The following is a 17,791-nucleotide window of genomic DNA, read 5'->3' as shown; positions in this document are numbered from 1 at the left end:
TGAAACCAAAAACACAGCAGGCAGGCCAGTTCAGCACCCCGATTCTGCACAATTTAACAATGTTTTGCTGAAATACACAAAAACACGTTGCTCTAAAACCTGCATATACCTTTCAGCATCGATAGAGCCTTTCCAGATGTGCCAGCTCCACAGACACTAATCCACCTCCATACCATCAGAGACGGAGGCTTGAGTGCTTATAACAAGCTCCTCTACCCCCCCCTCTTCGTCTTTAGTCTGGAGGATGTGGCGTCCATGTTTCCCAAAAAGAATTTAAATTTTCAGTTCGTCTGACCACAGAACAGTTTTCCACTTTGCCTCAGTCCATTTTAAATGAGCTTTGGCTGAGGATTGCTCGGGCATCCAATACTGATGTCTGGCCTCGTCCCTTGCACTCGTGTCGCACATATCAAATTTGAATCGAGTTAATATTTTATAATATAGTTTGTCAGTTAAAAGGTTTGATATGTTTCTGTGTTCTGACGTTTGGTTTATGAGATCTGAAAATCCCTGCGTTCTGGTTTTCTGTACATTTTACCCACAAACTGACCTGCACAGCGTCCACATCACTGCAGACACGATTACTGATGTGAAAAAAAAGCTCACTAATCATCACAGTGAGTTGAAATGAAGTGGCTGTGATAGAAAACGCTCCCCACCCTCTGGTCCACTCGTTTTTTCCTCTTCCTGCTGAAGACGATCCATCTTAACAGTTCCTTTACGAAAGCTTTTAGCATCTTTGAAGTCAAATTAATTAACCATAATCCTAAAAGCTGGCAATGCAACAATGCTCAGAATGAGGACGTAAGCTTTGCAAACAGAGCTGCAATACAACCTCCACTTTACTTTGATCATTTTAATTTGGCTAATTATATTTTATTTATGGAGCATTTTTCTAAACCTATGTTACAAAGTGCTGCACGTGGTAAACGGGCCGTAACCAGCAGACTCGCCTACATTACTGGTATTTTCATTTCGGCTATTAATTAAACAGTTTGTTCAAAGCACATCAGCATATTTGCAAGTTATGGTGTAAGATGGAAGCAGACATAATTTAAACGATATGATCTGTGACGCTTCTCAGCCTTGTCTGTCACTTTGAATTCTGATTCTCATTTCATAAAGACGGCCCAGTGCATGTGCTAAAGGGAGAAATAAAAGAAGCATTAATGCAACTTTCCTTAGTATTTAGAGAATAAGATTTGCTCTTTTTATGGTCACCACATAGATACTTACAGATCACATGACTCCGCTAGGAACCTTCCTGATCATAATTGATTATTTAACCACAACCACGACCTCCTATCAGGTAAAACTGGACTTTAATGACCCCATTTTGGACACTAGGGGTGCAACGATACACAAAATTCACAGTTCGATATTTTTTTGATACAAAAAAAATGTTCATGCCTTTTTAATTTGTCATTTATTAAAATTATAAATATATATTTTCACTCAAAACTACAGTTTTTAAATTTAATGTTGCTGAAACAACAAAATAAAAAAATCTATCTGATGGAGAAATCACTCATCTTTGGAAAAGAGAGTTTATTACAGAGAAATGTCTCTTTCCAAAATAAAAGCTATACTATACGCTTCTTCTGGGCTATATTCTCAGCAGCATATTAAACATATCAGGTCCCCATAAGGAGAATCATGTGCTAACGGCTGTCTAAATGACTCGGCTAAAGTTTGTAGCATGCGTGCTTGTTGTTTTTTTCTGCTTCCACTTGTCTTTGCACTAGGATGATGTCGGAGTAAATGTGCAGTCATATTCGTTGTGTTCCCACTAGTGCTGTCAGCGTAAATCTCGTTGAAATGACGTTAACGCTACCGTGGATCGCCCCGTGCGTGAGGCTGGACTGCCAACACGTTAACGAGCAAACTGCGCTAACACACTAGTTCCCACCAATGTAATTGAGCATTGCGGCACATCTGACATACTGTTTTACTTTTGTCCATGACGCGCTTACCTTCAGGGTCATACGTCACATGAAAACCAAAATAGTTCCAAACGCCAGATCTGAATGAGGGTGGGGGAGGTTCAATTTGCCATGTTGCAACGAGCTTAGCTTCTGTCTTGCTAGCTTGCGCTGCGCTCAGTGGATCTGCGCTCGACAGTGCAGCCTAGGCGGAGTAGTCGAACGCAGATCCACTGAGCGCTCAACACAAACAGCATCGTCAGAAGGAAAGTTGATAAAATAAATTAAAAATGTTGTATTGTTCGATACATATGCGTACCGAACTGAAAGCACTGTATCGAACGGTTCAATATCGATACAAGTATCGTTGCACCCCTATTGGACACACGTGGCCAGTGTGTCAAAGCACAGGCAGTGAGATAAAAACGAGACACTGAGATGAGAATATGTTTATTCTGCAGGGGAGATGAAGCCTTTTCCTTCTGCTCCCTGCTTGGAAAATAAGTGAAGGCCTATAAAATAAATAAAAGTAAATATGAAATGATCTGTACTGTCTCCACTGAGGCCGTCTGTGTCTTCAGAGACATTTAGATGATGTTTAATGAATAAATTTGCACTATAAAATTTATTGTATCTCTCTACAAACCAAATTTGTATTGGCTCTTGCAAATTTTGAAATAAGGGAAGCAATCCAGTCAAATCCCAGTTTAAACCTCCCGTTTTTGTTCTTCCAGTTCACATTTAACACCAGTGGAAATCTTCCCAGGAGTACGCTCTCAGAAGCAGGATTTTTTTGTTTTCTCTGGCTTACGTAAGAGCACAAGCTGCAATGTGCAGATTGGAGTTTTATTTTGTACTCGCATGCTGGAAGGAAGATTCGACAAACTCGGCAGCTTAACAGAAAAACACCGAAGAGCCCGGCCGTTTCCAGATCAGACAAAAAAGAAAAAAGCTATTCCTGTTTTATTTTTCCTGGTAACCAACGCAAAACTTTCCATTTTCCAACTTTCTAACGACTCCGTCACTACTTTGTGCCCGATTTGTTTCTGAGACGTGTGTGGGAACACTGCCAGATGTACTAGAAACTAGTGCCTGAAAATATGCAAACAAGGGGAAGAAATAATCTCACAGGATGAATTCATTTAAACCTCAGACACATTTTCAGCTTTTTGCTCATTTATATTCCACTTTTACCTACTGCAGTGCTTGCTCAGATGAAGGAATCTATTCATGTGTGGACTGTAGGGAAGGTCGTTCGTTTTCTTTCTGCAGCAGCCGTAACTAGAAGAGATGAAAAACCTTGAAAAAGACTTTTTTAACCCGTTGCCTCTGTCACCGAGGCTGCCGTCTGATTGCGTTCCTTTCTTCTCGTTTAGATTGTCGCCGTGAACATCACAGGGCTACTACATGACGACAGACTCTGCAGTGGAGCCGCTTTTCATTACAATTAATGAAACGTGTGGCATCATGACTAGCCTTGTTTCCAGAGAGAGTGACGCTATCCCCAGACCACGTTGGGCATGATTAAAGCTAACTCGAGGCATGCCTGTGGCCAGCTGTGAGGAGGGATTTTTCTGGCTCAGAAAAGCGAGCTTGGGGAGTGAAGCATGATCGGTCTGCATGTAGTTAAAGCAGCGTTTTACCTTATTTAGCAGCAGTCACTTTCCTCTTATTTCTGGGAAGAAATAATATACATAACCATGAAAAACAAAAACAAGTATTTTACGCTTATGTGAATGAAACCCTGTTTAAAAATCTTACAAATGGTCAAACAGATTTATATCATTGGTGATTTAACTTTGGTGGAAGACCTAGACCTCCCTGATGTGCCCCCAGAATATTTTACATGCAAGAAAATCTCCAACAAAGTCTGCCTTAATTTCTTCGATACAAACCAAATGCATTTTACTTTTGTAACTCCTACTAACAGACTGTTTTACACAAATCTTCCTTTTTGAGGGGTTTCTGTCAGTAAGATCATGACTTCTGTAATTTTTGGGAGCAAAAAATGAGATTTGGATTAAAACGGTGGTTAAGTACTTTCCTCTGAGACATGTTTAATTCAGCTCACTCTGCTGTAATTAAAGGGTGCTTAACATTTTTTACAGAAGGCCCGACTGACGAGCATAAAGTAAGTGAAGGGTCAAAGATTGGATAATTAGACACGACACTTGGAGTGCTGAGCTATCCATGAATTTGGCTGATGTGGCAGATTATTTTACAATTGGCAGTTTGCCAGCCTGGAGCCTTCTATTGTTGGAACAGGCTGACTTCCTGTTTCCTGTTAACAGTTTGAAGTGCAGACTGACACGGCTAGTAAAGGATTCTGCAGTCCTGCAGAAACCCCAAGCACACCCATACTGCTTCTACTGGAACTCAGAGGATTAAGATGTAAATGTGAGCAGCTCAGTAAAAGCAGAGCTTTAGACAGTTTGCAGGTCTGGAGCGCTCACGTGTGTTTGTGTTAACAAAGTGCCAAAATCTTCCCAGCAAATTCCCCTCAAGATCAGACGGTGCAATCAGCAGAGAAACCAGAAAAAGTCCAAGAGCTTCACCTCAGACTCTACAGGCCTCAGTTAGCTCAAGACAGTACAACTGGAAAGAGACTAAACGAGTATGGTTTGTTTATGAAGGTTCCAGAAAAAACCCCAAAACTCTTCTGTAAAAAGAACCAGCGTGACTTAAGTTTGCCAAGTTACATCTAAACAAATCACGAGACTTCTGGAGCAGTGTCCTCTGGACAAACGAGACCAAAGTGGAGATGTTTGGCCATAATGTACAAACACATGCATATCAGCACAAATGCCTCACACCAGCTGTCAGCACGGTGTTGGTGGAGTGATGATTTGGGCTCCACAAACACCCGGGCACCTCACAGTTATTGGTTTAACCATGAATTCCTCTGTTTCAACGGTGAGGTCATCGACAATGAGCTCAAGATTATCTCGAGCACAGCAGCAAATCTACAGCAGAGTGTCTGCAGTGGTTCACTCATAGTCCCGACCTGAGCTGACTGAAATACTGGGGCGGGGCCTCAGGACAGCAGAGTTGTGTGAAAACTCTTTTTCTAATAAATCAATATCGGTGGTACTAACACTGGGGCATGCTTCAGTCAGTTGCTGCTTTGTTTAGTAAGATGAAGCAATAATTGTTTGATATGTTGTTATTAGTAAGAATTGAAAGGTTCACAGCTGTGTAAATTAGGCAGATGTTAAATGTGTGTACTCTCACCACAGCACGCAGCGCCACATGTTTGATTTAGCAGATTTTTGCAATGCCTGATACTCTTCCTGATGCAACCCTCAATGTTGGATTTGTTTCTCCTCACGGGGATGAACTGGGAACCTTCTGCTTGTTAGGCACATCTATAAACCACTGCACTGTAGAGCCACTCCTCAAGGCTGCTGCTTAATATTAGGCTTAAGTTAGCTAACATTTACAGACTGGTGAAACTACTGATGAAAAATATATAAATATCACAGGTTTTACTCCTTTCAAATTGACGCTGTAGGTGCAGCAACGAAAAACCTCAAACAAGTTTGAATCTCAGTGACCTCGACCTCAAGGTCAGAGGTCAAGTTTTCTGAAAATCCAGTCAGTGTGATAACCTAGCATAGGATATCCAAATTCATAGCACAGGTGCCACTGGCAGCATCTTTATAATTCTGCCTCTGCAATTATAATAATAATAATGATCCAATTACTTCTGAAAATGGGCGACTTTGTAGAAAGAGGCTGTGTCATCTAAACAGTAAATGAAAAGGTTTTATAAAACAACTTGACTTAAGGCTGAAAGTCGGATCTAGGGCTGCCACAAACGATTATTTTGATAGTCGACTAGTCACTGATTATTTTTGCGATTAGTCGACTAATCAGATCATCATCCATTGGACGTAAAACGTACAGCTTATTGCACCAGCAGCATCTGCTCTTATATAACTATCATTAGCTTACAGCTTGAAGTGTTTAAGGTATGTGCTAACTAAAAATAAAGACAAGTTGATAGTTTATTAAATTTTAATGACATTAATGGAGATTGTTTCGGTGGAGTTTAATAAACTCCTTGCTATCTAAAATATAACAGGACACCGGAGTAAATTCTGGAGCATCTCACACTTCTGATAATCAGCTGTCTGCTTGACGTTTATTCAGCTGTGTAAAAACTATAACTTTAATCTCAGCCAAACCGATTTACTCAGGAACAAATAAAATACTAAAAAAAGCCAAACAATAAAATTTTTAAGTTATCTAAGTGACTTATATATCATGTTTAACCTGAGTAGCGAAAGACGGCGGTGGGTTTGAAAACGATTTGCCGGAAGTCCGGTGAGCCTAGCCCTCGGCTAGCTATCGAGCTAGTGGGTAACAGACGCCTCTGAAAACGTCGGAGCGCTTTTGAAAATATGTGGTGTCTTGATAAACTGAGCAGATATTTGAGGTTTACACAGCTACATTCTCGCCTGAAAATATGTTAATCGTTTATTTTGTGACCCAGAAAGAATAATAAGAGTAATATTAAAACTAACTAGCTGCCGCCATTGTTGGAAACTGAGCTGGGCTGCGCTATGAATTCTGGGACACAGCTTCTTCTTCTTCGGGGTTTAACGGCAGCTGGCATCCTTGTACATGCAGTGCTGCCATCTTCTGTTTCAGTCCGTTATTACACTCTTAAATTCTACTACTTATTCCTGCGTCTTTTGGGATCTTACAAAGCTTCAAACGACGCGTCGACTATTAAATCAGTCGTCGATGATTTTGATAGTCGACGTAATCGTGGCAGCCCTAGTTGGCACGTTTGATTTAAATCCACTACAGTGGTGTACCGAGCAAAATCCTGATTGGAGACATACACAGGGAGATTTGTGAAATACAACAACGCCCTATCTTGACTTGTCAACATGTGTTGATTACCAGATATGTGAAAAGTCGAAGGAAAACTGGCTTTTTTTTTTACTCGTGCCTAATCAAAACTGTAAATACGAGAGTGACTAACAGCTTTATAGCTGTGAGTCAGTGACGCCGATGTTATTGAACCCGATCTAAAAATTCTCAACTGCAGCCACAGAAATGAAGCACAACAAGCCTCCATCTATTTTAATCATAGCAGTATCAGGGCGACTCTTTACTGAATGAAGGTCAACGTGCTCTTTTTGCTCCTTTAATCGACTCGAATGAAGCAGTTAATTTTTTTTATGTGAACGTTATCCTGAGTGGAGATGGCTTTCAAGCTTGGTAACACATTATATTCACCGTCAGTATTTACAGTAAATAAACAAAAACATAAATGAACTACATTTGAATCAACTATCATTTAAAAACAGTGCTCAAACAATGCGAACAGGTACCAAAGCTCGTTTCTGTTCATCTGTGCCATAGACGTTAAATTCTTGCAGCGATGTTTTAAAAACTGTTAGAAATCCCATTATTGTGATTTCATGCCCCAATAATTTAACGTGACTGTCTCTTGAATTTATTAATTTATGAAGACTTAAAATTAGCACAAAACCCCCCCAAAAAAACATTTAGAAGTGCCAAATTTCAACCCACCTCTATAATCTGAAAGAGGCAGAAATATTCATAGCATGAAGGAAAGCTTCGTTATATATGTATGAAAGTAATTGTCCAAAAAGATCACGTGATTCTGAGGTGGAAATTCACTGATTTCTTTGCTTCCCGTGGCGGATCCACCAGGTTTAAATAAACCATAATTATCCTCTGAGTGTCGTTCAACACGTCTGCTTTCGTGACTCACAGCATTACTACTGTTTTTCACTCTTCCTGCTTTTTTAAATCCTGTTTTCAGGCTTTTTACTGATAAACCTCAGCACTGAACAGCAACCCCAGTAAACAAGGAGAGGAACTGAGCAGTGAACAAAGCTCAGCGTAAATCAACTTAGAAGGCCGAGCTTTTCCTCAGGAGCTGGTAGACAGAGAAATGAAGCTGAGGGTTAAAACTGGACTTGGAGGCACCCGGTCGTGCAGACAATGAATTCATCTCCCTTTGAGCAACATTTGTGCAACTCCTTCTTTGTGTATTTATGGATTTACCTTTCCATAACTCCCTCTTCTTGTTTCCAGTGCTGCTGTGCCCGCGGGTGTGGACGTCTCTGGAGAACGGCCGGGTGACGGCGAAGCCTCCCGGGCCCCCCGTGGAAGGAACCGTGCTCCATTACAGCTGCCACGCCGGCTTCATCCTGGAGGGCAGAAACATCAGCCATTGCACTAAGCTGGGCAAGTGGGACGCGCCGAAACCCACCTGCCTGTGTGAGTGTCTCAGAATATATCAGGTTTTCCATTATACTGTGCCTTCTAGCAGAAGTAAGATAATGATGTCATATAGTGGGATGCTATTTTCCGTTACATGAGAGATTCAGCGGGCAAAGCAAGCCGACTGACAACAAAGAGCGTAATTAATGACACTGAAACTATGACTGGAGCCATGACTGGAGTTGCAAATGATGGTGATGAATCATAGTAACAACTGGAGGCTATAATTTACTCAGTGAAGAAAAATATTGAGCCTTTATTGATATTTTACACCTAAAACAGCAAATTGGTTAATAAATAGAAAATTCAAACAGCAGCTGCTTTGATGGCAAATTAATACATGGTTTCTGCACCAATAAAAGAACGCTGCTGTATTTTAAGACCTCGGGAGGAATAAAATTAGGTCTAAACAACTAATTATGTGAATAATATTCAGGCTTTAATAAAGAATGATAACTGGGTCATTCCCTGGAAAACCAAACGAGTGCCAAACATGGAGCGAACCACAGCTAGAGGATGAGGCTGGTAACTAAATGTAGGCGCAAAGGAGGCTTTTGATAGGCTGTCACCTGTCGCACATGACAAGTTTACACAAAATTGACTTTTTTTAAAGTTTTCTCCAGTAAATGAATCAAACATCCAGGACGCCGATGCTTCTTTCTGTTCCAGGCATTAAATTCATGCAATTTAATAAAATATAATCCATGACATTAATGCTCATAGCTGGTTACAGGAATCAATCAATCATGAAATATCAAATACTTACGGCCTTATTTAGGACTTTTTAATGAACTGGCAACTAGGGCTGCCACGATTAAGTCGACTATTAAAATCGTCGACGACTGATTTAATAGTTTGTAAGATCCCAAAAGACGCAGGAATAAGTAGTAGGATTTAAGAGTGTAATAACGGACTGAAACAGAAGATGGCAGCACTGCATGTACAAGGATGCCAGCTGCCGTTAAACCCGGAAGAAGAAGAAGCTGTGTCCCAGAATTCATAGCGCGGCCCAGCTCCGTTTCCAACAATGGCGGCAGCTAGATAGTTTTAATATTACTCTTATTATTCTTTCTGGGTCACAAAATAAACGTTTAACATATTTTCAGGCGAGAATGTAGCTGTGTAAACCTCAAATATCTGCTCAGTTTATCAAGACACCACATATTTTCAAAAGCGCTCCGACGTTTTCGGAGACGTCTGTTACCCACTAGCTCGATAGCTAGCCGGGGGCTAGGCTCACTAGAGCCGTGAGAACACCGGACTCCCGGCAAATCGTTTTCAAACCCACCGCCGTCTTTCGCTACTCAGGTTAAACATATATAAGTCACTTAGATAACTTAAAAATGTTATTGTTTGTTTTCTTTTTAGTATTTTATTTGTTCCTGAGTAAATCGGTTTGGCTGAGATTAAAGTTATAGTTTTTACACAGCTGAATAAACGTCAAGCAGACAGCTGATTATCAGAAGTGTGAGATGCTCGAGAATTTACTCCGGTGTCCTGTTATATTTTAGATAGCAAGGAGTTTATTAAACTTCACTGAAACAATCTGCAAATTTCATTAAAATTTATTAAACTATCATCTTGTCTTTATTTTTAGTTAGCACAGACCTTAAACACTTAAAGCTGTAAGCTAATGATAGTTATATAAGAGCAGATGCTGCTGGTGCAATAAACTGTACGTTTTACTTCCAGTTCATGCATGATCTGATTAGTCGACTAATTGCAAAAATAATCGGTGACTAGTCGACTATCAAAATAATCGTTTGTGGCAGCCCTACTGGCAACGAGTCGCTGGTTCCAGCTTCGCTAAAGAGCAGATTAAATTCTTTTTACACTAATTTGAAAAGCTTTATATTGAGACACTACAACACAGCACTGATCCATTTCTGGATTCTGACTCGATGCTTTCAGGATGTTCAATCTCAGCATGCACTTGAATATTTGTTTCTGTAAGATTCGAGCTGGATGTTCAAGCTCAGCTTGGTCATGTGACATTTTGTACTTTGAGTAGTGTTCATCATGCTTCAGTTTATCTCATTTTTTGCTAATCAGCAACTTTGTTATCTAGAATGAGCAACTTTTCATCCCCCTTTAGGACGTTTTTCTCCTTCTCAAAGGCACGTAGTGAAGAATCTGCAGCACTCCTCTGCAGCACAGCTCTTGCAGCCATTGCTCTCCCGCTGCTCTCCCTCTCTGTTCTCATGCACAGCCTCTATGTGGGAGCTGCTGCTGTGCAAAGTAAGAGACTGTCTGTAGCTTCTAATTTCCCCTGTCAGTGATCATTTTACATGTAAATACAGCTGAAATCACAGCGCAGTCTTTGTGCATCACTCGTGTAAGCTGTGATTTTGTCAGATTATGTCAGTTATAAAATCTGACACGAGCTCTTCCACCGAGGTTCTTTGTTCAAGGTAATTACAGGCTTTTTAAAAATGTCGAAATACTTAGAATGCTTATCATCTTTACTTGTCTGCCGGGCATCCTTCCTGCTCACCGCAGTAATAATCATGCCTCAGTAAACCTCATGTTGCAAACTTTGTCACTAGATTCAGCAACTCTTATACCCCCAAACCAAAGTTTTTCTTCCTAATAAGCAACAAACTGGGCACGCTCAGTGAGACGGAGGCAGACCCCCCGAGAAACATCATGTGTCTCTGAGTGACTGTCGAACAGCTGTTATGGATTTAGGTGTTTCTTTTACTACAGTTTGTCTGTTAGACGTTGTAAAATATTGAATTGAGACATTCAAATTTTACCTTTAAAAATATAAGCAATTAGCTCAATAATTGTGATAATACACAATAATCCAGCAACAAATAATAATGTAAACATGAATACTATTTAATGGCACCATGTCTATCTATGATGCATATTCTAAAATGGTATAATGCAAATTGCAGTTTCCAATCATCTCTGCGGAGATGATGAATTTTAAGGCTGATTTAAAAATCACATATTTTAATATAATTGTTTATATTTTTTTCATCTTTCAGACACGCAAAACATAAACAAATTATGTTCAATTATTTATTTACCCATTTATGCTTTGGGTGACTAAAAACACAACAGGGAATTTGCAGAGTGCCCTCTGGTGGACAAACTATGCAACATCAGCGGTCATGGAAGGGTGTTTCCCTCTGTCACAAGAAGTTTGAGCAATTTAAACGCTGATACTGTTAGACGGGTAGATAGCTAATAATACTGGCCTACCAATAACTTGCTGGGCTCTTCTTTTCGTCGTCATTTTGGGTGCTAAGTTCTGGTAGTTTACTGCAAAACATTCAAATTAAAGCCTGTAATGAAAAAAATCCCAATAAAAACAAAACGTACATGTATTTGTGTTCTTGGAAGTAAAACCTTGAGAAATCAGACCAGGAAAGATTTTCATAATTAAAAATATCACAGTGGCATAAGTAATAAACAGCTGGGGTCATAAATGGCTCTACTTGGTCACTTGAAGGTTAAATAGGATTTTCCAGATCCCAGAAACTTGATGTGACAGTTCATTCATCACTCAGCGCCTCCCACCTGATCAAAGTACACAGGGGTGGATTGAAATCTGGTACTTTTCGCTACTTTATTTTTTCCAGCATCTTTGATCCCTCATCCATACGTCCAGCAGATAGCTGCACAGTCCTTTTAGGGCTGAAAGCCACATTTAAACTGTCAAAACCCACAAACAAATCAAGTTTACAGCCACTCCAAAATGGGTTTGTTATCGTCAGCACAGCTTTTTCTCTAACCAGTGATGAGCGTCTCATATATCAGAGGCAAACTGCACCAGTTTTACTAACGTCTGTGATGTAGAAGAACAGAAACAAGCACCGGTACCCTGGATGTTGATTTATTTTCTGGTCATTTACTGAAGAAAAGTTTAAAAAGCATTCTGGGTAAACTTTCAAGCGTCATCTAATCACATGGCAAAGATAGCTGCGCTGGTTGGAGCATCTGAAAGGTTTCTTTTTGATACCAGGCTCAACTTGTAGCAGCGATTCTTTGATTCCTTTTGAATCTTTTAGCCAGGATTCCTTCTGAATGATTCCCTCTGAATTATGGCTGCGAGATTCATTAAATATACTAAAGGTATTATACCAAGAAATCTGCTGATTTTTAGTGAGCCAGGTGGAAACTTTTTTTAATATATAGATATATACTCTGGCCTGGGGGTGAGGACAAACATGCATGTATTATATTTTAATTTTCTCCCGAGTGTCTCTGCCACAGAATCGCTGCAGCCCAGTATTTTACCACTGCTCACTTGGGTTTCAGTCTGCCTCCCGAAAATAGGAGCATTAGGCTTTAAAGATGACAGATAATTGCAAACACCTGCTCTCCCATCAGTGGAGCACTGTTGCTAAGCAATAAATAACGCAGCCAATCACAGTGGAAATCCTCAGAGGGTCGTCTGTACCGTTGGCACGGGCAGGTAAAGCAAATGACGTCCTGTACATGAAACAACAGTCAGGAATAAAGAGCCTGAGTGGGTATTAGTGATGTCACTGACGCCCATCAGTGTTCTCAGTTACAGCAGATGGCGTGTCCGCTGTCGGAAAAGATTTGTTCAAATTAGTGCAAATAAATGAGGATTTTGGAAACAAACACACACACGCACACACACATAGATGAAACAAACAAGTGAAGGAAACAAGATGCCAACTGGTTATCAGAGGAGTTGGCATGGCAACGAGTAAAGTTGCTATGGGAATGGTAGTATTAAAAGAGATGAAAGAGGAATTATCAGCACAGTTGGAAAGTAGGGCCCTTATTGTACAATCCCTAAAAGTCTAGATTTAGAAATGCTGACCTACATGTGTGAAAGCTTCAAATAGACTCTGAAAGAACATTGAGACAGTTGTTTGTGTTGGGCCTGTATGAAATGAGGTTTTATAGGTTTTATATGCTATGTGTTGTTCATACTATTACATAACAGGGACTTCCAGCCAGGCATTGCTGCTCAGCACAAACCTCTTCCAGACCCTTTCACAGGATAACTACGGTGTTGTATTGCTGCCCCCTAGTGGAGCAAAGTAACATTGAACACTTTCAGTTAAAAACTTTTTTTTACCTTCTTATCTTTATTGTAACAAACAAATAAATAAATCTGAATATATTTGTAATAAATTCTTCTTTTGTCCTTTTTCTATTTCCCCGCCACAGATGACAGAAACTACACAGGTAAGAACTTATTGTTTCCTCATTTTGTGATTTTAAAATCTGTTAACCTCGGTCGGCTCAGCGATGACCTGCTGAAGGTTACAGGGTTAGATTAAGGTCACCGAGTCTCAATCCTTTTCTGCTGTAACCTTTATAACCTTCCCAATTTTATCAATCATTAACACTAACAAAGGAAGATTAATTTTACTTACTAAAAGTTGGCATTAACCAAAAATAAACACAACTTATTATCCATTAAAAATCATATTCATGCAGCCTAGTTTCACTTTGTTCTGCACTCGTTGCTCCTGCCCCGTCTGTGGCTCTGGGCAACAGTTCTGAGAGTCACCAGGATCCCGTCCGCTCCTTTTTTATGGAATTTTTGCCAAATGGAAAAGCTGTAGAAGAACGCTTTGCTCAAAATGCATGTGTAACATTTTAGCTTCTAGTATCTGAAAACGTGCTGGGCAGCTAGTGACCTCGTGGTTGTTAAGAGAGTAAATGATAAGGACAAATCTATTCAGTAGTGCAACAGACAACCGTCACCTCAAGATGCTTTGTACTGTAAAGACACTGCAGTGTTTGATCAGCCCCACCCTTGAGCAGCATTTAGAGACAGTGGTGAAGAAGAACTCCCTTTTAACAGGGAGATATTTTAAGCAGAACCAGCCTCGATGACGGGCCGTCTATCGATTTGTCAGGAAGTCAGGAGAGAGAAAAGAGAGAGAAACCCCAAAACAGACAAAACACAAACTGCAAAAGACCGTAAACAAAAGTCACATGACTGCATATTTTGCAGAGAAGGACTGTTCAGTGCACTGTGAGGAGTCTGAGTCAAGCAGCAGCAGCTAAGAAAACTGATCCTGCCCAACTGTAAGCTTCATCAGAAAATCAGAGCTGGAACATGTCCGTCTCCTGAATCCAGACTAACAGCTATGGGCTCTGCGTCCTATTCTACCTTTGGAAACTCTGTGAAACACAAATAAGCCAACAGCCTGAAAGTGAAGTCAGATAATAGTGTGAGTTTTTTAAGATACGACGGAGCCTGATCATTCAGGACTGTGTAGAGTTATTATTGAGATCATTTTGGATTTAACAGCGAACAAATGAAGCTCGTATGGGAGGAATCTCACTTTTAGAGTGTCACGGGCTGCCGTGGCAGACTGTGTGGAGAGAGTAGAGGACCCAAGTGCAGACAGAGGCTGTTTCCCAATTCAGGGTCTGCAGCCTTAAAGTACGCAACCTCAACGATCCTCAAGGGCCGCGTACTTAAAGACCGCTAAGGCCGGAAGTGCGAGGCTTGTGAAATGGGACGGTCTAGCCTCCGTTGCGCTGCTCAGGTTGCCTAGCAACCATGATACTAACAGCTGGAAACGTTTCATACAGCTTTGTTTGACAGACATGAAGGAGAAAATCTTTTGTTCATTTGTTTGTTTGTTTCTACATGAGCTTTGATCATTCTCTGATTAAGCTCAGCTATTGAACGGCGTATATTTTAAAGTAAAGGCTTTAAAACCAAGTTAGTACAAACGTCACTAATGTCACATAACTTTGCTGACATGTGGCCAACAGTAATGTTTTAATGATCTTTGTTATTAAACATTTGCACATAAATAAGTGACATCATATTCAGTACTTACTTAAAGTTTAGTCTTCGGGTGCCCCTCATCCGCCGTTTTTTTGGCAAAATTATCCACACCCACCGCCGCGCTATGCATTCTGGGATATGTTGGGCCACGAAGTCTACACCGCCACATCCTTAAAATTCAGGGAAATGAAGGACGCATTTGAGGGCCGCATTTCGAGCAGCCTTCGAATTGGGACAGCCTTCGTCACGGTGACGTAATCGGCCTTAAAATGCGGCCTTTAAGGCTGCAGACCCTGAATTGGGATACAGCCAGAGGCAAGTAGACAAAACTGAAGTTAACAAAAAGCGAGCCTTTGTTTAGGGCTGAAAACTCAAGAAAACACAACAAGGCTAAACTGAGGGAAAACCTGAACGTAAACTGGGAAACTATGACTCTCACTGAGACTTTATACTACGACTAGACAAGATAACAACTATGGCTTGACTGGGAAACTGTGACAAAGGGTAGGGAGGGTGAACACAGGAAGACCGATCTCCACAAATGAGGAGATCAGGGGAAGTGGAGACGTATGAGCAAACAGCTGACTAGAATGAACATAATGATGCCACAGTGGAAGTGTAAACTAAGCACATAGAACATGGAAACAAAACTGTCAAAATAAACAGGAAACATTAAGAGACGCAGACACAACAGGAATTTGACAACAAGAACCACAGAGACATGAAGCATCGAGACAGAACAGGGGAGAAGACACAAAAGGATCCACAAACAAAGGACAACAACAGAAACCTGTGCATTGTAGAAATGAATCAGATAAACTAAACTGAAACTAGAAAACCAATGAATAACAAAATACAATAAAACTCAAACACTGGGTCACATGACCCAGTACCGTGACATAGAGCACCCTGACACAACAGCTTATATCCCGATCAAAAGTAACAAACCAATCAGCAAACACGACACAGGTCAGCTGTGCAAACCCAGGCCATGAAGCTCCCGACACACAGCCTTTGTACTGATGTTAATGCTCTGCAGTTACTGAGTCAGCAGAGAGCTGGCAACACGCTGTGCCGCTGCTGTGTAACCAGCGTGGTCTCACACTGCTACGGATCCTAAATGCTTCCATCGTGCTATAATACTACTTACAGCTGATCATGGAACAAGAAGAAGAGAAGAGATTTGTTCGAATGATCATTTACAAGATGCTTACGTTCAGATCTGTTTCGAACAAACACATTCTTTCACAAATGTTTGTAAATAGTGAAGCAGATGACGTAACATTACAGGGAAATCATTCAGTTATTAAAATGAGTATATATACTATTTTATAATTAGCTTTGTAATGAAGCCCATTAAGCATTTGAAAACTCAACATGGCCATGAAGAAGCTGAAGTCTGAAATTACTTTTTTTAACAATACTGTTCATTTCAGTAGGGGTGGGCGATATAAACGATATACGATAGAAACGATATAAATTTGGCCAACGATAGAGATTTTGACTATACCGCTCTATCGCGATAGCGCATGTTGATGATGTCATCACGCTGCGCCTGTTTTGGTCGAAAGCATCGCAGCGGCTAAAACCATTATCATCTGCAAATTATGGCGGGCGACAGTCATAGCAAAGAGATGAAGCACTTTTGAAATATGGGGAAAGCCAAAAACTGCGCTTCCTCCACTTCCGTAACATTGATTCATTAATGTTGAATTCTCTCGCAGCTGCTCTATTCCCATGTTGTTGCAGTATATTAATGACTAACCTCGTATTGTGGATGAATAATCTCAGTTGTTCTCCTGACTGAAGTTTGGCCCGTGTATAGCATCCTGCTATGCGATTGCATTAGTCTCTAACCACCAGAATCCCTCACGTTAACTTTTATCGAGTGGAAAAAAGTTGGCGTTCATCTTCCAGCTTCACTGTGCTAATGTTATGCTAACATAGCTGTGTCGCTAGCAATCACGTAGCACAACATTATATACCAGGTAGCCCAACTTCAGTAACCCTGCAAACGTCACTGCTGTTTAGTTTTCTGTCTTCATTTATGTTGGAAGTGGTAGCAGAGCTGTACGTTTTAATTAGTTTCATCTCTCAGTCAGAACATGGTATGAAATGTTTAGGTGTAAACTAGCTAACTTCCTGTTAACTTCTAACTCCGTTAAATTTAATAACTTCTGTTTTCATGGATGTAAAACTTAATTGTTACACCCGATAAAGCAGCAACGCTGATGATTTAATTAAAGATGAAAGAATTTAGTTTTTAACTCTCTGTGTTCGTTTGACTTTGGGACCTGAAGCAGACGGGGTTTAGGACCCAGATTACTCCGTGAAGCTCCTCACTACGGCAGCCGTAATGCTCTGACAATCCATCAAGCAGTGCAGCTTACCAAAGTTGTACTAAAACATTTTTTAACAGATTTCTGCAGCCCAAATCAGTTCGAGGTCAGTAAGCACAACCAGAATTCATACATAAGGCACACTCTCGATTTTTGAGAAAATTAAAGGATTTTAAGTCCTTATAGTGTGGAAAATACGTTATACAGAAGAAAAGAATATATCGCGATATATATTGTTACCGCACATGCTTCAAACTATATCGCGATATGAATTTTAGGCCATATCGCCCAGCCCTACATTTCAGTCACATCTCCTGTATAAAACTGTGCACTTCCATTTGATCCTATTGATCCCAGACTCCTGCAGCCGTATGCTGAAGTGTCCTTGGGCAGGGCACTCAATCCCAAATACCCTCTGATGCATCCATCTGGGTGTGCATGAGTGTGTCTGTGGATGCAGCAGTTTAAAAAGTGCTTTTAGTGCTAAAAAAATTAAAAACTTACACATCATACAGTCCATT

At 40.5% G+C, this 17,791-nt stretch overlaps 1 protein-coding gene across 4 annotated transcripts in view; it reads left to right on the top strand.

Annotated features, from left to right (window-relative positions):
* Nucleotides 1-17,791, top strand: part of gabbr1a (gamma-aminobutyric acid (GABA) B receptor, 1a) — a 163,235-nt gene that overhangs the window by 20,751 nt on the left and 124,693 nt on the right. For all 4 annotated transcript variants that reach the window (XR_014876846.1, XM_085177252.1, XM_085177250.1 and 1 more), the window contains 2 exons: nucleotides 8,001-8,186; nucleotides 13,347-13,364. Coding sequence is in view for 3 of the 4 variants with exons in the window: in XM_085177252.1 (XP_085033378.1) it covers nucleotides 8,001-8,186; nucleotides 13,347-13,364 (204 nt within the window). In the remaining variant the exon portion in view is untranslated. The remainder of the gene's footprint in view (nucleotides 1-8,000; nucleotides 8,187-13,346; nucleotides 13,365-17,791) is intronic.

The sequence above is a fragment of the Neolamprologus multifasciatus genome, chromosome 11 (genome assembly GCF_963576455.1).
Source record: "Neolamprologus multifasciatus chromosome 11, fNeoMul1.2, whole genome shotgun sequence".
Lineage (NCBI taxonomy): Eukaryota > Metazoa > Chordata > Actinopteri > Cichliformes > Cichlidae > Neolamprologus > Neolamprologus multifasciatus.
Note: the sequence above shows the minus strand (reverse complement) of the source record. Positions and strands in the feature narration are given on the sequence as shown.